This window comes from Lichenostomus cassidix, chromosome 2, assembly GCF_008360975.1.
Source record: "Lichenostomus cassidix isolate B80296 chromosome 2, HeHo_3.0, whole genome shotgun sequence".
NCBI lineage: Eukaryota > Metazoa > Chordata > Aves > Passeriformes > Meliphagidae > Lichenostomus > Lichenostomus cassidix.
In genome coordinates, this window is record NC_139482.1 from 122919935 (window position 1) to 122943156 (window position 23222).

Sequence of the window (23222 nt, forward strand, 5' to 3'; positions counted from 1 at the left end):
CCAATCTTCTACTCCTGGAAAAGAAATTGCACAGCCTCCAGACCTGTCAGCAGGGCCAGATAAGATAAATAACTTCAGAAAAATAAATATCAGATAAATTATTTCAGAATTCAAGTATGTCTAATACAATTTGGAGAACAGACTTGCCAAAAATATGAGAAGACAAAAAGCAGCAGTGAGGCTGAAACACCATCAGGGTTTAGGAATAACCCAGAATGCCTTGGGCATCTGATGGATCCTCAGCAGTGCATGACCAGACACACTTATTCATTTCGAGGAAACACATCTAAAGTATGACCATTACTGTGCTTTGTTTTTTACTTCTGTCACCAGATCCAGATTTCCTTCCACGAGGGCTCAAGGATATCTGTCATCCTTCACAAAGAAAACAACATCAGACACTATAAGACCTTTCTTCTGGGAGCAACCTGTACTTCCCACATACACCTTTATGTCTGCCCCAGTCCACATGTCAGTACAGCTGTTGGGAGGGCAAGGGGAGGAAACAGAGAGCCAGGAGAGACCATGGAAGGCAGGGCAGGACCAAGAGGAGTCTTCACTTTATTTGACACTAACATCAGCTCTCTCTTATCTGCCTTAGCAGCAATACCTCATTCTTCATCCTTAAAAAATTCCTTCAAATTAGCCAAAGCTGAAGCTTGAGGTGAAATGCAGCAGGTGGACTTCAGCTTATGTTGGAGTATTGAATTTCATGCTGGTAGAGGTGATGGTGGCAGTGGCCATGGTGTAGGGTTGCCTGAGCCTGGGTGCAGAGAGATCCTGCTAGAGCAGAGCTGATGCAAATGCCAAAGCTGAGGCCAAGTGTGACAGGAACTGGTGAAGCATCTGAAAATTCTCTTGGGGTAGCTGTCTCCCCTGTTGTAGTCTAGAGGCAGCAGTGGGAGTTGTTTTGGTGTCTGTAGAGGGGAAAGGAGAAAGGCAGGAAGGTGAGAAGAGGATCAGCCGCACTGAGGAGTGGGAAGGAGAACAGGGCCCTGCATGAGCCATTTGACTGCTGGATTTTTCTGTACTTTTTCCCCACTCTTGGCAAAGATAAGAGAAATCCTTTTCCAGACCCTGCCAAGCCGACATGCCAACCAAGTTTTTTCCACCCATGTCTTGATATGCACAATTAAAAGTTTCAGAAAGATCCAGTTAAACCTAATGTAAACCGCAGTCATATTTTCTACCAACCTCACACAAAGCCTTTCAAACTGAACCTAAACTTAACATTGCCAGTTATCCTGAGATGTTTCTTGATAATGTCTTGTGATAAAGGGTGCTTTTCCTAAAGCCCCATCTCCCAAATGGAAATCATTACACAAGCATCTCAGCTTTCATTAAAAAGTAGATTTCTATCCCTCAAGGCCATGAAAGAAAGTTCAAACTTGTGAATCAAGAAAATCATGCTAGCTTGGAAAACAGAAGGCAAATCAAAAGAAGCCAAGGATAACCACTGTGCCCATAGCTCAGCACAGCTCCTGGAATGGGACAGCTGGGGCAGTTCCTGTAGGGCCATGACCCCACTCTCAGGTAAACTGCCCTATGGCACCATGCCCTGCAGAATAAAGGTGCATAAACTTTTCTTTAGTAGTTGTTGGGTGATTGGAGACCTTCATTATGCCTTATTTTGCAGTGCACAGAGGTGAAAAGAGATTTGCCAATACATGTGCCTACACAGGCATGCAGGCACATACCCACGTCACGTATCAGGCTTGCTGGTGCAGACACAGTCACACCAGTCACACCAACGTAAAACCCAGATGAACTCATCATCCTCACAAGCATCCCACTAGAGAGATTGTTCAGTTATAATGAGGCTACAAAAATAGCCCGAAGATTCTTAGTTTTCTGATCACACTATTCGGAATAAATGTTACACAGCAAAAAATGACAAGTGCTCACATTTTGCCTCCTGACTTTTCTAATTAAACTCCTCCCCAAGTACAAAAAAGGAGACAGAAAGAAACAATTTAATCCTCACTCTAATATGAAAATGCATTCAAAAGGAGAAGAAAGAATAAAATCTGAAGCTTTTGCTGGGCATTTCTGTCACTCTTATATATACAGACTTCACCTAGGTGCATGCTTAAACTGTTGTATTTTAATTTTTATAACATAAGAATTTGATTTTTCACACAGAAAGAACTGGTTGTTCCCAGCTCTCTCTCTGCCAGTGAAGGACAGCATTTCTTAGAGCAAGTAGATCACTGGCTTTTCTGCCAAGATGCAGCAAAACATAGAGTTAGGTGCTACATTCCTGCCCTGCTCCTGTCTTCTTCAGGACTGAAGTGAACTGCTATAGAAAAGGAGCAGGAAAAGAAATTTCAGATTGCTCAAAAAGGCAAAATGTTTTGTGAGCTTTGAAACAGCACTGCAGAAATCCAGCTGTCTCGTGAGCAAGCACCAGACACAGCAGCATTAGTAAGCTGTGCACTGAGGGGCTCAGACCAATGGTTTGCTTAGAGAGGAAATTGCTCGTGTAAAGGTTTTTAAAGCTCAGCTCACATGTGCACACACCCTGCTCAGAAAAATAGATTCTGAGCTTTTTTTCTTAACACTTCTCATTTTCTGACTAAGATAATTGAATGACTCAGTGAACATGGCTGGCATTAAAATCCTGGGGGAGGGAAAAGCAGAGGTAGCAAGCTCTAAATCCTCTGCCAAATCCCCTTTTCATAATTTATAGTCTGTCACCAGTTTATCACCGAGAACTGTCCCTCTTTTTCTCATTCTCCAGGCTCCTTTCCCAGTGGACAGTCCATGCCAGCTGTCTCGGCAGCAGGAACGTCCTTTTTTTCCCAAGCCTCGACCTGTGGGAAAATCTTCATTGGCCAGTAATTGATTCCACCCTGCCAGCTCCATTACTTTAGTCTACAGTCAAACTGCCAGCAAGCTGGAGACAGGCAGCCTCAGCCCTCCCCTGCTCCCGCTATTGAACTCGCTCCTGCCCGGCCTGTTGGCTACCAGGGCTCTGAGCTGATGTGTCAGCCCGCCCTGCAATTAGCACTAATCTGAAAATTGGCCTTTGCTAGCAAAGCCAAGCACCTGACAGCTAATTGTTGATGTCAGATTGATGTGCATTTAATATGGAAAGGTTATTTATCAAAGGGTACTTTTTTTTTCTGTTGGTCTTGGTTTGTCCCTGGATTGCCACAGGCGCTTACAGCCCACAGACCAATAAAGATCTTATACTTCATTTAACTTAAGAAGCCTTCTAAATACCCTTTTCAAACTTTTGGTGTAGGGCAGTGCAGTACTTATCTATTTATAGCGTTTATAAAGAAATCACTGCTAAGCAAGCAATTATTGTTTTTAGTCTCTTTTTTTGGAATCAAAATATTGAGGGGTGAAGAAAGGTTGATAACAGAATAGCAACGGCTGGCCAGCCCTGATTAAAAATGAAGTTTTGACTCATCCCCAGAGTCTTGCCAGCCTTTCCTTACACCAGGCTACTTCAATGTTTACAGTATTATTTCTGATTTCCATGGCTGCGTGTGTCGCAGGAAACACACAGGGAAAAATACAGGTCCTGTTGATTTTAACACGGGTTTTGCCACTCATGACAACAGAGCAGGGACTTCCCTGGTGGTTTTGTGGGGACAAAAGGACATGGTCCTTCAAGTCCTCATCCTGGCATCAGATGGCAGAAGGTAAAGCTGCATGCATGTGGAAATCCCCTCACAATTTAGTGAAGTTGGCTGACATCTATCTATCCCTCTATCCATCTATCTATGTATTGTAAAATGGGTTTTCTTGATGATGAAGGCTGTAGCTAAATGTTTTCCATGAGTGCCAGACAATCACTAGACTGAAAACAGGCTGTGATACAAGCATTACTATTGGGAGCATCTGCCTGATGCTGCACAGGTTGCCATCTAACACCTCCATAAATAGCCTAAAAAAGCAAATCCACCAGACATGTGAACAAAATCACATTTTTTCAGGCTGGACACATACATTTTAGGTCATGCACAAGTTCTGCTAAAAACCTAAGCAGAAGTTCTGCCTAAGTTCTGCTAAAAACCTCTCTAAGCAATTGCAATATGGTTTTGCAATTGCTTAGAGGAAATTAATATATCCTATGGAGCCTTGGAGGTCAGTAAAGATACAAGTGGTACACATAAAACTCTGGCATAGAACCTACAGTAAGAAAAATAGCTGATGGTTTTTAATGAAGCAAGAGAGAAGACAGTCTCCAGCATGAAAAGCTATGAAAAGTGGTAAATCAGAGGGGCACAACCACAACAGTTTGACACAAGTCATATTCTGACAGGGAAATGGAAAGTACCAGCATGACTTGTGTGAAGTAATTGGCTCATATTCATTCCACAGATGGAGGAAAATATTGTTCATATATATTGAATGTATCTCCTTTTTGAATGAAGGTGGTCAAGTACATTACAGAGCCTTTTGACCTTTAAACTATCTAGCTCTAAATTGGCTATCTTTTAAAATACAAGAGTAAGTAATTCGTATTCTTCCACTAACTTCACATTACAAAAATTTAAGTGGAAGCACCTTACCATGCAGGATATAGAGAAGGATTTTCACTGCAAAAAAAAAAACTTTCAAAAGAAAATATTGATTAATTAACATTTCATCATTCATTATGCATTGCCTGGATAGCCACATCTGTGCTAAGGCAATGAATGGAGCAATGTGAGCAGACAAAGTGGAGGCAACCAACTTACTGGAGCTGGGTGTTGGAGCAGGCAGAAGCTGCTCTCAGTACCCAGCATCCAGCAGAGATGGCAAAGTCCTGCATATCCTGGTGGTCCTCAGACAGACGGATGATATACCAAACTTTCATCACCTTCAGGGCTGTCACTTTGCCAGGCCTGCTGCACTCTGCTGAGGCCAGAAATCGCCCCACCTGCTCTGATGAGCCCTGGGCATGATGATCCTCTAGGGCAGAAACTCCAGGCCACTGAGGATTTAGGAAGAGCAGCTCATGGGCAGGGCTGCATGTCCCAGTGGCAGAGCTGTGTGCAGGGCAGGGCTGCTGGCAAAGGATGGGTGCATCTTGCACACGGCATGTGCTCTCGCTAGATGAGCCCTGACTCCAGACACGAAACACCCCTCCTGGTGCCCTTGCAGCCAGCATGGAAACTAAGCAAATGCTTCATTTCAAACACTTGCTTCAACCCCCTGAGCTGGTCTTTGGTCAGGCTTTAAAGAGGTGTTGGAAGTTTTGGCAGCGTTACTTTCAACTTGGCCAGCGAGGAGATGTTGAAAGCTACACGACTGCATCCACACTGGAATTCTGAAATGTGTTAATTAAGACATTCTGTTACCAACGCTTTCCTTCCTACGCCAGACAAAACCCACCGGGTGCTAAACGTGCCTGAAATGATTCGTATGTTTTAATGCTTTCCTGAATATGGATCAATTTTAACACTTTTTACAACGCCTGTATTCTAGCCAAGACAAAGCTGATGACTCCAGTCTGAGTCAAGCACACGTTTAACACCCTCTGCTGAATAGGTCCTAGAAGAGAAGAGAGTTCAAGAAGTCAGGGCAGGATAGCAGCTGAGTGGATGTTTGTCTGAGCTGTTCTTAAAGACTTCCAGTAACAAAAGCTGCACAAGTTCCCTCTGGCAATTTATCCTGCTCCTTCAGATTCCTTACTGATAGAAAGTATTTTATGAAGTCTAAAGCAATGATCTCCTACTGCAATTTAAACCATCACTTTTCTTTCCTGTCTTCCATGGACACAGAGAACACTGCTCCCCACATCTGATGTGTATTTACTCGAAGCCCTCCGCATGTTCATTAGTCCAAACAATACTAATTTGTCAGTGTTTCCTCAGAAATGTATCCCAGGTCCCTGAGTACTGTTTTTCTCTGCATTCTCAACAACTGACCTTTTTGCAGTGCTGAAACTGAAACTGGAACTGTTGCCCCAGCGGAGGCCACACAAGTGTGAGCAGAATGGAAGGATGAGGTTGTAGGTCCTACCAAGCCATTCTCCTATTACATGTCCCAGTAGGACACTTGCCCTCCCTGCCACAACATGACAAAGCTGAATTGTTTCCCTCTGCAATGGCATTTTGCAGAACTTTTGCCTCTCCCTTCATCAATTCACAAGCCAGGAGAGCCACTGGGACCAGGTGCTTCCCCACCACTCCTTTGTGCCCTGAGGGTTTGGGCAGTATTCCTTCAAATCTTGCTATCCCCAAGGGGCAGGCTCTTCTCATCAATCCTTCCTCAGTCCAGATATCTCTCCACACATCATCTCCCATCACAGGACCCTCCCTCTCCCCTGAAAAAGTGAAATTCCCACGCAGAAGTCCCCCTGGCACCCTCCAGACTACACTGCACTTTCACTCCTGGATGAGGATGTGTCTGAGCATCTGTGTCAGAGCAGGATGGATCTGACACAGAAATGACACATATGTGGGGTGACAGACCCACTAAGATGTCCTGTGTGTGAACAAGCATCCCTGATGCCATGGAGGGGCTTCTTGGGAAGGGCCACTTTCATGAGGGCATAGATCCCTCAGTTGATGCCAGGGCAGAAGCTCCCACTGTCTTGGAGAACATCCTCCTTCTGCAGAGCTGAGGAACAACCTCAGACTCGAGAACTGAGGTGCACATGCCTGGAACTGATCAGAGTGTGATTCCATTCCCCTTGCCTTTGAAGACAAGGAAGCCAAGAGCCCTCCTCCCTGCTCTCCCACTGCTTGGTTGGCAAATTTGGGTGCTTCTGGGGTAACTGCAGGTGAATTTCTTTCTAATTCCTCCATGACAAACCCCAAAGGATAGCTCTGGTGAGAGACTGTCCAAGTATCATTCTTGTCTGCAATTTACATAATACAAACATTATTTGGACACCCATCAGCACACTTGTTTGTATGGAGTACAAGACCTGCCAGTTAAGCAAGAGTTCCAGAAAAAAAAAAAAAGGGGGAATTTTCATTACATTTTTTTCTCTTACTTAAGTCTTAATACCACTAGATAATACATATCCCTGCAATCTGGAACAAGGGTTTACTTCTTAGGACATAAAAGCTTCTTTCTATCATATTGGAACACATGTGTCTTGATCAGCTTGTATCTTGAGATACTTAAAAAGAAAGAAAAAAACCCGCAATTTTAGCAATAGCTAAAATAAGGAAAAGATCTCAGCCTGTCCAACCAAAACAATGACCTGATGCAGAAGTCAAGTCTATCAGGTAATACTCAAGGGAACAATTTAAATAAAGAAAAAAGAGTGGAAGTAGGAAAAAAAATCATCATTGTATTCTTATGCAGTAATGTTCCTCCACTAGCATTAACAGCTTATCTCACCATCTAAGCACTTCTCGATAACAGACTGGGTTTTATGTTGAGTACAGGCTGTACCAAGTCACTAAAACCATTCTATTGTTAAAGATTATATAAAATGGTCAATCAAAGTGTCAGTTTTTCCTGCCTGTCCCCCAGGCTGCTGTGTTGCAATAATTCCATATAAAAGCCAAGCGTGAAGGGGGAGCAAAGCATCAGGAGAGGTAGAAAATGGCACATTGCAGAGCCAGCAGGTGCTGGGACACCCCACCACCACAGCAGGTTGTACTGCAGTGTCACCTAGGCAAAGAGAAAAACATGCAAATAAAACTTGTTTAGAGAATTTGTCATTGCAAAAAACCATTTGTGTTTAGCAGTCTGTGCACCTGCAGAGATGCTGAGCATCTTTCCATGCCTTGTCCAGTACAACAGGTCCCAGCACAACACAGAGAGGGGAGATGAAGCTACAAGAGGCTTTGGAGAAGTCCACTTTTCTAGCATTTCAAATGAGATTTCTAGATAGCCATCCTAGAAAACCATCCAGGGCTCAGAAATAAGCTGTGTCCAAACAAAACAATGGAGAACCATGACATTTGATAACTGAATTCAAAAAGCTGCTTGTTTTGTTGGTGATGGTGGGTTGGGTTTTTTCCCTCAAACAGGTTTTCATACCTGTTGCAGTGGAATTTTGAAGGGGTTTTCTGAGAAGGCCTAAACTGGTAAAAGGCGGCTGTTTGGAGCCCAATGACCAGTGTTCCTGTGGGATGGGAAACAGCTCCTCTAAGGTTGAACAATCCCACAGGCATGATGAGGAGCAGGGCTTTGGGAACAAAGTCCTTCTATGCATGAGGGCAAAGGAATTCCTTCTACTGAAAGAACAATCAATCCCTAGCATAAAACAGTGTTATAGACCTCTGTCACACCTGCCCTCAGTCATCTCTGTTTCTCAGCACCAGAAGGACACAAAGCTTTGCATCTCCCCCTTAATGCTCATATTCCTGGGAAAACTGAGTAGGCAGGAGAACTGCATTCATTTGTGCAGGCTTGAAATAAGCCTTTGTTAAGTATTTGCTTAACATACAAATGCCTTTCACAGTTCAAGATAGACAAATCAAGCCTATGTTCTAATTAAGGAAGGGATCAAATGAAGTCCTCCCTCCAGCGGAGATTTTCCAAAATTTTTGCCTGGATTCAGCTGCATATTCTAAGCACATGTATTGACAGGAGGAGAGATGGGTAACAGAGGGCTTGTGCTATTTGTGATTTGTGCTAGAGAGTACATAAAGACAGGGAACCAGAAAAATAATTCCCACTTCTCAAATGCCCAAGAGCTGATCGAGACTAAATACAGTTTGTATCAACAAGAGCAGCAAACCACCATCCCATCTCATTTTCATCTGCTATACATGGGGGTCCACCATGAGAGCTTTAAAGGCAATCTGCATATCATTGCACCAGGATACATGTTCTTTCACACACAGCACGCAGGCACACACAGGCATAACTGTATCATGTGCTGGCAAGTGACAGAGAATTCCAGCAAACATACCTGAAATAGCTCACATAGCTAGAGATGCCAAACAGGCTCCTTACACCATTTCCAGAGGGGCTTTATTCCCCAGCTCTCTGCATCTCCCAGCCACTCAAATGACACTTGCTCATATGGGCTTGCCCCCTCATGCAGTCATCAATTACAAGGTGATGACTTGAAGAAGTATCATTTGTCACTGCAAGCCAAAACGAGCAGCCCTGCTCCTTTATGCCCAGTTCTGATGAGGAGCTTCCCCAGGGCCAGGCTTGCTCCAGAGCTGTGTGTGCTCTTGCCCCACTGTCTGGTCCTCTTGCCTCCACCCTCCTTTCCTTCTAGCCTGTTCTCCCAGGCTTTTGCTGGGAGGAAAGCTTTCTCTCCTCTTTTCTGCCTCTTCCCTTGACCCAGCTGTGCCACTCATTCTCCCAGACACTCAGGATGCTGTGATAGCTGAAGCACAGCTACAGACACCCCAATCAACATGATTGCTGCTTGTTGGAAGCTTAATCCTGCTAGTGCCCCATTGCAAAAGCACCCTTAACGGAAAGCTAGCATATTCACAAGGAATTGGTTGATCAGTAAAGGAGACTGAGGACCAAATCTGTTTTGCAGAAGAGCCAAAACTATTCAGGAAGCAGAGAAAATACCTGAGCAATGCAGAGAGGGTGTCTGGGCGATGGTAGGGGATGGCCCAGATAAGGGTGGGGAAGATAGTGTGGGAATGGCAAATGAAAAAGAAGCTGGGATGCCATGAAGAAGCTTACCGGCAAAGAAATCTAAGAGATGAGACAGGGAGCACATGCTCCTTTGCTTTAGGTGTTTAAAACAGGACTGATGGTCATGCCCAAGGCTGCATTGCAGGGCAGTGGGGAGGCCCTGGGCAATAGTCCCCTGCCAGCAAGGTGAGGTTGGTTTCCCCATCCCCTGCAGTGGGATTTGTGCCAGGGAATCTCTTCTTCTCACACAGCATCCTGCCTGCCACTGGGGCAACCATCACAAATCCCCCTGGAGACAATTAAGACTCCAAAGCCACTGCATTCCCCTGGGATGGGGGCTTCCCTGCATGGCCTGAGGGCAACAGCATATGGGAGTCACTGGGTTTGGCTTTGCAGTTCAATTAAAAAAAAATAAAAGAATGAAAAAATCCCAGGTTCCCTCGCGGGGGAGGGCATGGAGGGGGACAGTCTCCCCGGTAGCTGCCTAATCGCTCACAGGGTGAAGGCCCCACTCCTGTCAGCACAAACCAGCAATTACGATTAATGGGCTGTGGCAATCGGATCCCAGCACTGAGGGAGACAGCAGGTCCCACCATTTGCATGCAGTAAATTACTCAGGCTGTCAGCTGTTCGGATGTGGATCGGTAATGCTGCGGTTAAACGCTGGCCACATGGCTAATCTGAGGTGTGCCCACCAGCCCTGCTCTGGCTTGGGGCAGGCAGGACAGCTGTGCCACCGGCATGGCCCTGCAAGCCCTGTGCCACCCCAGCCAGACCCTGGCTGTCACAGCATGTGTCCTTCCAGCAGCAAAAAGCACCAGGAGAAGCTCAACAGTGTCTCACTTAGCTTAAATGTCAAGGGACTGTGAACCTGGGAATATGGGGAGAGTTGGATGCCAGAGAGCAGCTTCAGTGGCCAAACCTACCTGAGTGTCCAGACGTGGACATGTTTGTCAGGAATCAAATGAATGGCTGAAGCCAAAATTGGAGTATTCCTATACTAAAAATACAGTATCATATAATAAACCCAGGTCTTGCCAGTTAAACCTGATTTTTACAAAGCCTAAGGTAGTGCTCCAGAAGGACCTCAATTCAGATGAGTAGCCAAGGATTACTTGTCATGAACACCCACAGGTCATGCCAGATGAACTAGATGTGCACTGTCAACATCCCCATCTGCCTACCTGGCTGTGAGAAGTGTGTTTTAATGCACCCACCCTCATACAAAAAATAATTACTTCAGAACAACCTTCTAGGGTGGAAAGACTGAACTCTCCTAAGCTCAAGTACTTTTTTCCTGGAGCACAGCATGAAGAATAGCAAACATGGGGCAGAAGGGAAAGGGTTATTTGTAAAGTAATGTGAAAAAAACCCCATCACAGACAGTTGTCTACCCATGCATTGATGCAGTTCTTCATCCCCATTTTCCCACGAAGAGAAGGGATGTCAAGGGACCTGACACAAACACAACACCAAATTCTGAAGGACAAAGTTGTTTCTTCATTAGCACCTCAGTGTGGACAACTGCAGCAAAATCCCATCATTTACATTCAAATCAGATCTGCTTCATGCAGGGTCTGCCCACACTCACTGCTGCACAGCCTGAGAGGGGCTGTATTTCATGTCAGGAGCTTGAAAGGGTTCAGGGTTGTCCCTTGTGGCTCAGTACCCCAGAAGCACCCTTACCCTTGCTAAGCACCATCCTCCCCAGAAAATGTGCTGAGCTGAGTACTGGCAGCTCTCTTGGGAGTACTTGCCTTTCTCAAACATGCAGGTCTTTTAGTGCAAAGGAAACATTTGATTAAGAAATAGAAATAGTGGCAGGCATTATTCTAAGGAAAACTAAAAAAACCCAAAATACCATAGATCAATCCTCAGACCTTGAGAGTTTGAAATTAAAAAAAGAAGATAAATAAAAGAGAGATCACAAATAGTAAGTGTGAGCACAGTAGCATGAACTGGTAGGAGAGGCATGATAATGGATAGCAAAACTGAAGCTTAGGGGCACAAGGTCACTGTTAAATAAGTACCTACTTCAGAATATATGGGCAGATCAAGGTGCCCATGTCGGCCCAATCTCCTCAGCACTGAGCTCACATCTATTTGAAAATGTCTAGGCATATCCCATTCAGTCTGACTGTATTTAGGACAAGTAATTAAGAGTGTGATTGTCAGAAGGTCAAGCTATTTCAGATCTACAAAGACTTAAAATTCATTCAAGTGCTTGAAAGTATGCACTGAATAGTCCTATTGCAACCAAAGGGCCATGTAGCAGCACAGAAATTTAGGCAGCGGTATGGGATTTCACACATCAGAGCCATACTTTTATCCTCACTGAGGTCCAAAGTACTTATGCATCTATACACTAGCAGTAAAACAACAGAGTGATCCTTTATGACAGTATGACCATAATCTAACTTGACAAATGCAGTTGTCAGCATCCCTTAAAGTAAATTATAACTACGCCCCCTTGGCTAAATCCTGAGCCCTTTCAAATAACAAAACAAAGAGCTCTCTCCCAAGAGTTGTGTTCTCTGCATTGTATTTTCTGACATGCTTTCCCACCATCAACCTTTCATCCTGTTGAACTAATTTCCATTGTAAGCGGCGTAGGGCAGGGAGGATAACTCCCGTTAGCTTCATGCTGGTGAAGTGTGGGCCTGCCTAGAGGAAAAGCAGTAGAGAGGGCACATCCCTGGCAGGGCTGACCACCAAGTCCCGTGTCCTGCCGAGCAGGGCAATGCATACATACAAATGTGCTTTCCTATAAAAAGCAGGTAAGCTGGGACTAACCGCTGGGAAAAGGCCCTCCCCAGCTGCCCATCTTCAGAGCTCACAAGGTGCTATGGTGGTTTGCATCAAGATGCTTGGTTGCAGCTCTTCCAACTTTCTGCCCTCACTGCTACCAGCAAACAAGCCACCCGAAATAAAGTCAGAGACATTGAAATTGACCCTTTTACAGGAGGGGCTCAGCTGAGCTCTGGGCTTACCATGACGCAGACAAGAGATGCAGAAGGTCCTGCCAGAGGGACTGTTGTAGAGGGCCAGCAGCATGCTTTTTTCTTTCTGTGTAAATGGAAGAAAGAAGCCTTCTACAGTCTATTTTCTCCCCTCAGTACACATGTACATTTGTACTTTTTACTGTACCCTGTACACATCTCTGGCTTGCACAAGCTCCTGCTCTGCCCAGTTTCACTCGTCTGAGACTCAAACCTGCTCCAGGAAGACCTCCTGCCCTTGCAAAATCTCTTAATAAATATGGAACAATAAGAGCACTTCTTTGTCATGAACACAGGACCTCTTGGTCTGTGTGTCCCATCTTGGCCTGGTTTTACCCTCTAGCAAGAGGGAAATAGTAATGATGCTCTCAGGGACTGTGGGTGCTTTAATACCAGAAGACTTCCCATGCAACAGTATATGCCTGCAGGGAGGGTGGATAGAGCCCAAGATGAGGAGGAGTTTTGTTTGCTTTGTTTTCATGTTGTTCTCTGTAATTTCTTTATCCTAACGTTTTGGTTTTCACCCACAGGAATTCTTCAGGTGAATCCTGCTTTCTGCACCAACGTTAGATCTCAACCCAGCTTTTGTGGTTACAGTTTTAGGGGGAGATGAAATTGGGGTCCTGCTCAAATGTATGGCTTGCTTCAACAAGAGAATGGCTGAACCTCATAAAGCCTGATCCCAGAGCTGCACCCTGTCCCTAAGCTGTGCACGCTAATCTCACCCATGGGCATCCTCTTGCCTCAGTGTTCAGCAGTGCTCTTCTCCTGGAGACAGAAAAGCAACAGCCCAAGCTTGTGCCAGATGCCCTCCCTCCCTCTGTCTCCCCACCCCTGTCCCTATAAGCACATCTTCCTAAATAAGCAACCATAATGATGAACTGGCCTTAAACTGAACAAACATCAGGGTCGAAATTGTTTGGGAACTCACCTGGGAGTGAGTTTTTTGCGTGGGAAGTAGCAGAGTTGCTGTGCAAGAGCAGCAGCCTCTCCAAATGGCTTAGCAGAACCCAGGGGAGGAAGTGTCCATGGCCTTAACACACTGTATCTATGTAAAGGTACCCAATATTGACCTTCAAAATCATCTTAGGTATGGGCCTCTCCTGCTCCCATGCTTCCAGTGTGCAGCTTTCAGCAAAAGGACTAAAACCTGGAGGATTTACAGGTTTCTCAAGTCATGCTTTAGCCCTTGCTGGACACGTCAGCCACTCCTGTTGCTGCCAAGAGACACGGTGAGAGGTTTTGTCAGCCAGTCCAGCTTCCAACACAGCCAACTGCTCATATGTACGGCAGGAGCAACAAAAACACTCTGCCATTCTGCCTGCGCGATCCTCGCCCAGCTGGCAGCAGAGAACAGCTCCTGTCCATAGAGTGCAAACAGGAGTCAGCAGGATTCCTTCTTCCTCATCCTAGCTGCTGAGGATAAACAAGGCAGCCTGATGTGCCTGGTCACCGTTACTTTTCTCCCATCCAGGGTCTCACACAGATAGTATCCAGACTCAGAGAGGAGATCTTCACCATGTCACTTAACCACAGCTCACAGTGGAGATCTCAAAGGCACAGACTGCAGCCACCTGGATGTGCCTAACTGCAAGGTTGGGCGCTGATCAGAGTCAGGAAGTGTTCAACCAGCCAGCCTGACCCCACACACCGTCTCAGGTCTCCTTAGATGACTCAGATCAGTGGTACCCACAGACACACAACCCTGGGGGGTAAATGTTTGCAGCTGCAGGGCAGCTTCTGCTCACTGCTGCTTTCAGAGCCTCAGCAGATAGAAAATAGCAGGTGTATTAAGCTCCAAAATAAGATTATAACATGCTGTAAATTAAAATACGATGAGCTCTTTGTGTTCAGTCAAATAAGGAATGATGCATGGAAAACAACAGGGGCTCACATTCATCTCCGGATGATCATTCACAGGATGCACAACAATACAATTTCACACACGGAAATCAGAGAATGTCTCTGATATGTAAGATCTGCTCTTCCCGGGTGTATTTTTTCTTTTTCCATAAAGATTTCCAATGGGCTGAAACCACTTATAATAATAATTGGGGGGGAAAAGAGTCTCTGGGAAATTATTGGCATGAACTTTTAGGTCTCTAAATTAAGGCCAGCCTAATTTTCCAATTAGGCAGCTTGATCGGCAAGATGACATGTGCAGAGTAGAAGGGCAGGCTCTAAACGGCATTTTTATGAACATTTCTCATGCCTGCAGCAGCCTTTCTATACCCAACAGCTGAGGAGTGCACTTTCCCATGCCGTCAGGGGTGAGGAGGTTACGACTCCAGCATTGTGCCCCTTGTTTTTCACACAAGAACCCGGCGCGCCGCAGCGCTTGAAAGGGTCCAGCGCCCGGAGCCCCCCAGCGCGCTGCCGGCTCCCCGCTGCCCCCCAGCCCCGCGCCCACCGCCCGGGCAGCCGGCTCGCTTTAACCCGCCGCCGGGGCGGGCGCCTGGCAGCGCTAATTGGGACGGGGAGGACCTTTTTCAGAGTCGTTCAGTCGGTAAATGAAACTTCAGCTCCCCGGTGATCCAGCGTGTGCAAAGATGCCACAGCCCGAGGTGCAAAGGGCACGGCAGAGATTTTGAGCTGACGCTGCTCTTTCACAGCTCGAGCTGTCAGGCAGCTGCCTGTCTGCGTTGGCTCCCGGCCGCGCCTCCCCACTGCCCGCGCGGCCGGGGAAACCCGAGCTCCGGGGCTGCACATCCTCCCCAAGCATGCTGAAAAGGCAAATACCACTGTGAATTTAGCAGTGATCTTCTAGGGCAAACAGGAACCCAAACCGGTGCGTGAGTCCCTCAGTCAGAACAAAACCTGGTCCCCAAGAGGTAATGAATCACACATCAACACCTGCTCGCAGGTGAACCTAACAAACCATGTCTGGCCTATTTAAACGTCCTTCTCTGGGTCAAGCAATTCAACAGCTAGACCCATGTTAGCTTGCCACAAGCCAGGGTAACTCATGCAAGGGCTTCGGCAGACAGGCAAGGCAGGAGTTAGCCAGTGACTACCAGGAGAGCACATTTAAACAGAGGAGTCCATGGACCACCACCCCTCCTTGAAGGACAGCTGTGTCAGGTGCCAGATGCTTCTGCCAGCCACACTGACAACACTGCCCATCACCTTGGTGTGGCTGGCACCAAACTCGGAGCTTGGATGGACATCCATTCCACACTGTACAGGAGCCTGGACCTATGGAAATCTCTCTCACTGAGCTTATTCTCAGTTCACCCATACATACAGTAGGAATAAAGAAGGAAAAACTATTCCCTTGTTGGAAGTGGGACAGGGCAGCAGCCACACACAGTAGCCACAGCCTCCCTTAGACTGCAGCAAAAGCCATGCCAAACCAAGAGCAAACTAGCCTCGAGGATACACAGAAGGTGCTGATTTCCACCTTTCCTACTTCTGGAGAACCCTAACTCCCTGCAGTCTTTTGACAACTGGATCCCAAATTGAAGGCTGTAACCTCCTGGCTCAGAAGCAGATCATCTCCAAGTCGGGGCATTCAGAAGCTCCAAGCTTTCAAAGAGTTGGAGAAACTACAGGAAGCAGTGTTCAACCAGATTGGCCAAGATGAAAACAGAATCACAGGAAGGTTCAGGTTAAAAGGGACATCTGGATGTCACTTAGTCCATTCCTCCCTGCTCAAACAGGGCCCCATGGTCCTTGCTGCCCAGGACCACGTCCAGAGTTTTTTTTCATTATTTCCACGGATGGAGACTCTATAACCTTTCTGGGCAACCCCGTGCCAGTGCGCAGTCACTGCCATGGGGTAAAACTGTTTCCTGATGTCCAGAGGGAACATTCTGTGTTTCAGTGTGTTCCCACAGCCTCTTGTCTTGGCACTGGGTACCACTGGTGCAGTGGGCCCTTTTTGAAGACAGGAGTGACATTTGCTTTTCTCCAATGCTCAGGCAGCTCTCTCAGTCACCATGACCATCCAAAGATGTCAACATGGTGCCCAGACACTCACTTATGAGGCAGGTCAGGATGTATAAGAAATTCCTTCTCTGATGTGTTTCTGTTTTGGTAATTAGCACATTAGACTGTGGCCTTCAACTTCAACTTCAAAACTTAGTTTTGGGTTTTATTTGTGTTTAATTGAGTCATTTTGACAAGAACTGAACAACTCCTCTCCATGGGAAGAGAAGTATGAAGCCCTTAAATTTCTCCTCCATGCTACTGGACCGAGACAGTGAAATAACACTTAAGTTCTCATATGTGTCATGTCTTAAACACAAACCAGGTTTGAGGTTGAGAAGACATGCAAAGATTCAACCAGCCCAGCTGCTGTTGTGTGAAAGACAGTAGTTTTCAGTAGTTCTTTGATTTCTCATAAGAGACAGGAGAAAAAAAAGACCCAGTTTACTACTTTGAAAGTCAGCATTTTAAAATAATTTATATATGCCACCACTTTTAGAAGCTAACCCAAAGCTTGGGTTACAAGCTAACCCAGCAGAGTGACTACAGAATCTATCCCAAGGATGCCGTGGATCCCTTAACCCAGTTGGGAAGTGCACCTTTGGCCGCACTTGATACTCAGCCTGCTGCAGACAGAAGTTAACAAATGGCACATTTCCTCATTAGAGCCACCATGCAGTGAGTCCATCAGGCTGCTTAACTCTGATTGAATGAGGCACAGCCTAGAAGGCAACAAGAACATTTAAAGGTGTTTAAAATCTTACTTATGTTAGTCTAATGCAGTCATACCAGGGATAATATTTATTTTGGGTTATGGCCAGATGACAATGTAATAGCCCCATTTGGGCAGTCTAGACCCTTCATATGTGATAAACATTTCCCTAGAATGTATAATATACTAAAAAAAACCACACGTAGAGTGCATGCTTGTATCTATTAGAAATGCTCTTTAGCCAAAACAGAAGACTGGAAAAGCTTTCCGAGCATATGGGATTAATGCTGCCAGATAAAGAATAAAAAGTTTGAACAATAATCTGCCTGATTTATAAATGTGACAGTATTAAGAAATGTGGAGGAACCCAAACTTTTCAGAATGCCCTAAAGGAAAGGAAAATGCAAAGTATTCTTTCCTTTAGAAACGAGCTCAGTGCCAAAGCTTTGGTGGCAAGATGCTAATTTGTTTTCAATAGGCAGGCCTGATTTCTTCAGTGTTTACCTTTTTCCCCATCTCATCACCTAAAGGCCTAGAATATGAAAGAGCAGACAAGCCTAGGGGGATTTACCAGGTCTTGTTATAGCACATCAGTCATCAAAGAACATTGAACTATTCTCATTTTTCTTCCAACTCCATATCATGATAAAGGTATTTTGCTTTCCAAGTATAAAGTGTTTAATGTTCTGTTCATAAAATAAAAGGTAGAATTCTAGGACAACTTGTTAAAACCTTCAAAACAGGACCAGAATAAACACAAAAGACAAATTATTGATTTAGCTAAAACCCAAACCAGCTTTGATTCAGTTTTTATCAAAGATAACTTCATTTATAAGCACATCTGCAAAGCCAGAAAGCACTACAGACATTCAGGTACATTTGAGTGGAATGAGAAGTGGACATGGGGTAGGGGGAAAGTTCACAAGCACTTCAGTTACAAGTCTAGAAAAGCTAGGTGTTCTCCTAGCAAAATATGTGGAAATATCCCTTGCTTGTGCAGAAGGGAAGATTTGAGCCTGCCCACAGGCATTTGCTACAGAATCAACCTTACAGAGAGTGCTCCACCGAGTGGGGAGGTGAGGCCAGGATGGCAGCAGCCTCCTCCTCCCTCTGCTGACGATGCATCTCACGCTGCTCTCTGAGCTCTCAGCACGACAATTCCGAGTGCAAATTTTACACCATACTGATGCATGAATTGCAACTATTTGAAGTGAATCTGTCATACTCATCCAAATCTAAGTGAGAAATTTGTCAACTAAGAGATGTGGGCAGCATGCAAAGTAGAATATGATAGAGGATAGTGAAAACTCAGTATCTGCTAAGGAAGTGGGGTTTGTGTTGCTACCTGAAACATTTAAGAGCAAAAAAACTTCAACACGTTCAAAACTCAAGACTGTTATAGGAATAAAGCCCCAAATGTCTGAAAAACAGATGAAGAAACAAAGTGATCTGCTAACACCAAACATCTTCTCAGCTGCTCAGAATAATAAAAAGAAAAAGTGGGATAATAAATCCATATGATTTTAGTAACAAACTTTGCTCATCTGGTCTGTGCTTTGGAGTAAGACAAAATTACAAAATTTAGAAGAAAATGCACCATGGCACACAGAGAAATTTCTGATTTTGGCAGGCAGATGAATATAGTTGCAGAACTTGGTTTATACCACCCTCAGGATTGTCCGCAAAATGATGCATTTCCATTTACAGCTGGAGTTGTGGTATGTATCAGTAGCATTCATTTGGTTCATATTAGTAGTACATATAGTATATATACATAGTGATAAGAGTATTCCAGGCAGTGCTGTGGGCTGGGCACAGTGCCACAGGAGCTGCTGGGCTGGCTTTAGCCTTTTTTTGTATTAGTAGAAGCAACTATCCTCTTACCTGAAATAAGAATGACCCCCAAACAAAAATTTAGATTGACTCCACTGTCCAAATCAAGACACACTCAAGGCCACTCAGGGATCTGGACCACATAGACAAGAAAACATCACTGTGCAGTGCTCTTGTACATACACTTGTGCACATTTGACAAGTGCAAAGAGAAAGAAAATGCAAAGAGAAGGAGCAAAAACGAATGTGGCCATGAAGAAAAAATGGAACTCCTGTGGATAGAAAACAACCAGAAGAAGTGTCTGGGTTTTTTTCTGTATGGATGGCCCTAGAAATACCTGCTTGCATTATCAATTTCTACCCTGATAAAAGACTGGAGTAAAATAAGAATAGTCTTATAGACAGAGATCATGCAACTGTGCCATTGTGGGTGTTCAGTAATGAACTCTGGTGGTTTCTTACTCTGTGTCAATGACATGTAGTCTCCACGTATTCTTGTTATATGCAGGTATTACAGCTATGAAATGCAATTGCAACAGCCAACCACAAAGACATTTCAGAATTCCCTGCTCTGCCTTTGCAATTCTGCCTTTGGGAGTTGTACAGAATTGAGGCAATGTGTGGTGGGCACAGGCTACCCCAGACAGAGACTCCTCCATGGCACAACTCTTGTATGAAGAGTCTGGAGGGCCAATTAATAACTGAAGGTCACCGGACATGAGCTGGGACAACAACTGGTTCACCAAAGGCCACAAAGACTAGCAGCAGCCTAAAGCCTTTGGTGGTTCAACCCTGCAATTTGTATGACTGGGTCAGTTTATGTCAACCCCTTCACACTGGATTTGAAATAGCGACCACTACAGTCTCCTGAAGCTACTTCTCTAAAGGTTATACAGAGGAAGGTTTGATAAAATCACTATTTGATACCCTACTGAGAAATAATTCTTATCTAGCCCCAAAACATTAACGCATATATTTCCTCCCAAATTACTGAAGGTTGATCAAGCATGTAGGATGAGTTACAGTCAATAGATATGATTTCTTTGATATTTTAAATACCTCCTGGCTTCTTACAAGTGCCTTCTTTTCCTACTCTAGTGATAGAATAACTTTACCTAGAGGCTATCACCCAATGAAATTCATGTTTAAAATCCCCTAATTAAGATCACTGAATGAGCAAATTAAAATAACAAAATAAGCTTGCACTGAATGTTTCCTCTCTCTTACTTGGATCCATATGGATTTTAGAAACAAAATTTCAGTTTGCAAAACTGTAAAAGGATCTGCTGAAACACACCCATTCCTTCAGAACAGTTATGCATTTACTGTGTGATTCCTCTTAATATTTGAGTAAATAAATACCTTATACTAGTTTTGGAAACTACCCATATCAGGTCATGTCAGGCATTGGAACAGGCTGCCCAGACAAGTGGTGGAATCACCATCTCTGGAAGTGCTCAAAAGATTTGTAGATGTGGCACTTAAGGAAGTGGTTTAGTGGTGAAGATGGCAGTGTTGGGTTAACAGTTGGACTCAATGATTATGGAGATCTTTTTCACCCTTAATAATTCTATGATTCTGTCTGTACTGTACCTCTTGTTTCAGTGTTATGAGAGGGCAAAGGTAGGAAATTAGTTTTCCTTTGTCTATTTGGTCAGAGGTTTTCTTTTAGCCAGAGGTGTAAGAAACAATCAAACCACTGTCCCATACGGCTGTGGTCCAGGTAAAAAGGCACTGTCCTTTTGCTTTTCTTTTTATAAGTTAAAAAAATAAACAAACAAAAAACAACAACACCACACACACACAAAAAAAAAAAAACCAAGCAGAAAAAACCCTTTAAAAAAGAAATGACAACATTTAACCTATAAATAGGTTAAAGCTTTTGTATCCTGTTCTAAACAAATTTTGTTGAAGACTTGCAGAGCTTGGGTGGCAACTTGACCCACCAGCCAGCTGTGATCTACCAGAATTGCTCCCCACTTCTGCACTCTGATGCCATCTTATCCAAGCACCTCCCAGATGAAGGCAAGGTAAAAGGAATGTGCAAGCTGTGGCAGCCTGGAACTGGCTCCCTGGTACCCTGCCTCTTTAGGGATTCCTTATCTCCTCTTCCCTCACATGACTGAGTCACCTATATACTCAGTCATGAGAGGCAGAAGGAGCTACACCATCCTTCAGTGGCTCCATCACTGCCTCACATGGCCTGCTCCAGCAGAAAGATGAGCTGTCTGTAGATTTCAGTGACACATGCTTAAGCCAGTGTGCATTTTGATGAATTTTGTGCAATTTACTGAATAAAATACATATAAAAGAAACACATTGTCACTGGACAGTCACTGCAGACAAACAAGGCATACTACCTTAACAAACCTCATTTCATTCCAACATTTGGGAAAAATATTTTAAGATTAAACAGGCTTTCTTTTGCAATTCAGTGGTATGAATGGCAAATTTCACTTTCCCTCAGCACACCTGCTAGGCACTATGCAGATCACAGATGACTGTGCAGAAGTCAGACGTGGATATACCAGAAATCAAAAGAAATGTTCTCTGATAACAAAAGCTCCAAAACTGTATAGGAAATACCACAGCACGATTCTTTGGTTGTGTATTCAAAAACCCATTATATTTAACTTAAATATATTTACAGAAACCTAAAACCTACACTTGGCCTACTATACTGAAACAGTTTCTTTTCATTTTTATGAATCACCAGAGAAAATTTACTAACATGCGTAGGAAATGGAACTCTGATTAAAGCAAAGAATAATCTCTAGTTCCTCATGGAGATGGAGATGAAAGCATGATGTATTGTAACAGATATTAAACCCAGGATCTGCAGTAAACAGCCTGCACTGCAACTTGGAAATCAGAAACCCTTGACATTGCTCTGTATGAAACACCATCCTGGAAGCAGCACCTAGACAGAAAGCTTTGGACTTCCTTCATGGAAGATCAACATTCCTTTGGGATAGTATGGTGGAATCTGAAATTCTTTAGACAAGAACATGAAAACATTCAATGAACCTACAGAAGCTCAGTTAACCTTTCGCCTTTAAATCTAAAGGCAAAGAGCCAGACAGATGAGTGAATGAAAATGGAGCAAGTGTCAGATACAATGTGCTTATGGTCTTTTATTGATCTCATTTTTCACATGACTAAGTGGACAGAAAATTTTCATGCATTTCCTGAGGAAGTATTTAATTTATGTAACTTGTTAGAGAGCACAAAATTAATTTCTTCATAGTAAAGTTACTCCGTTTGTTTTGTTTGCTTGCTCTCTGCAAGCCCTAAAAGAACTGCATCAGCTTCCAGCAATGTTGTATCACTGGTTGCCCCCAAGAACCTGGACGTCAGTTCAAGATCCAGCAGTCTCAGGCGTACCCGGGTTCCTCTCTGATATTTTCTGTGAAGAAAAGGAGAGAGAGGGAAGAAGGTAAGTTTTGTTAAGCAACGGTCTTGCATCTCCTAAGCCTCTCTCTTCTCTGTAGACCCAAGCAGCAGCCCCACAGAAAACAAAGCACTACAATGAAGTCCAACATTTTTGTAATGCATCAGCACCAAAACTGCTGGGACATACTCTGTACCACCACAGAGCCAATCTCTGCTGATACGGTCCTGTCCATCGAAGAACAGACACCACCAGATCCCACTGTGGGAATGCAGCCTCTACAAAAAAACCAGTTTATTATATGGGAAACTGGTTTTGTCTTCCATCAAAATATTTTACTATATCATCTGCTATCATGCCAACAATTATCTGCAGGACAGCATATCATCAAAGGGGAGGAAAAGCCATCATTAGATCACTGGTGACATTGCTATCATCAAAAAGTATAATGCCAGCTAACTATGGTTTGTATTTCCAACCCTGGGCCTCCGGCAAGGAACTTTTTCTTGTCTTATCCCCTCATCCAAAGAGTGGGCATCATCTGCAAGTTTTTTATTGCATATAATTAAAAAGAAACCCCACAACTATTGTAATGAAACATTCTGCCTACAGGCTTGGGTTTTATTGTTTTATGCTCTCTTATTTTCTTTCCTTTTCCTTTTAAGTCAAAAGATGTGAGTGTTCGATGTGTTTTTAAAACAGACCCTGCATTAAGATGGCCATGCCAAATTAGTGAAGATTTTAAAAATACTAGTGTGTTTTATAATGCACCTGGAGAGCTACTGATTGAAGTCCAGCAATAAAACTGAGAATTATTCTTCTTTTGAAAGTTCATGCTGTAATTTTT

General features: G+C 44.2%; 1 protein-coding gene across 1 annotated transcript in view; it reads right to left on the reverse strand.

Annotated features, from left to right (window-relative positions):
• Positions 1-22093: 22093 nt before the first annotated feature.
• The window catches only part of MRPS28 (mitochondrial ribosomal protein S28), an 82142-nt gene continuing 81013 nt past the window's right edge, over positions 22094-23222 (reverse strand). The window contains exon 5 of the mRNA XM_085053089.1: positions 22094-22390. Within this exon, the coding sequence (XP_084909215.1) occupies positions 22359-22390 (32 nt within the window). The 3' untranslated portion in view covers positions 22094-22358. The remainder of the gene's footprint in view (positions 22391-23222) is intronic.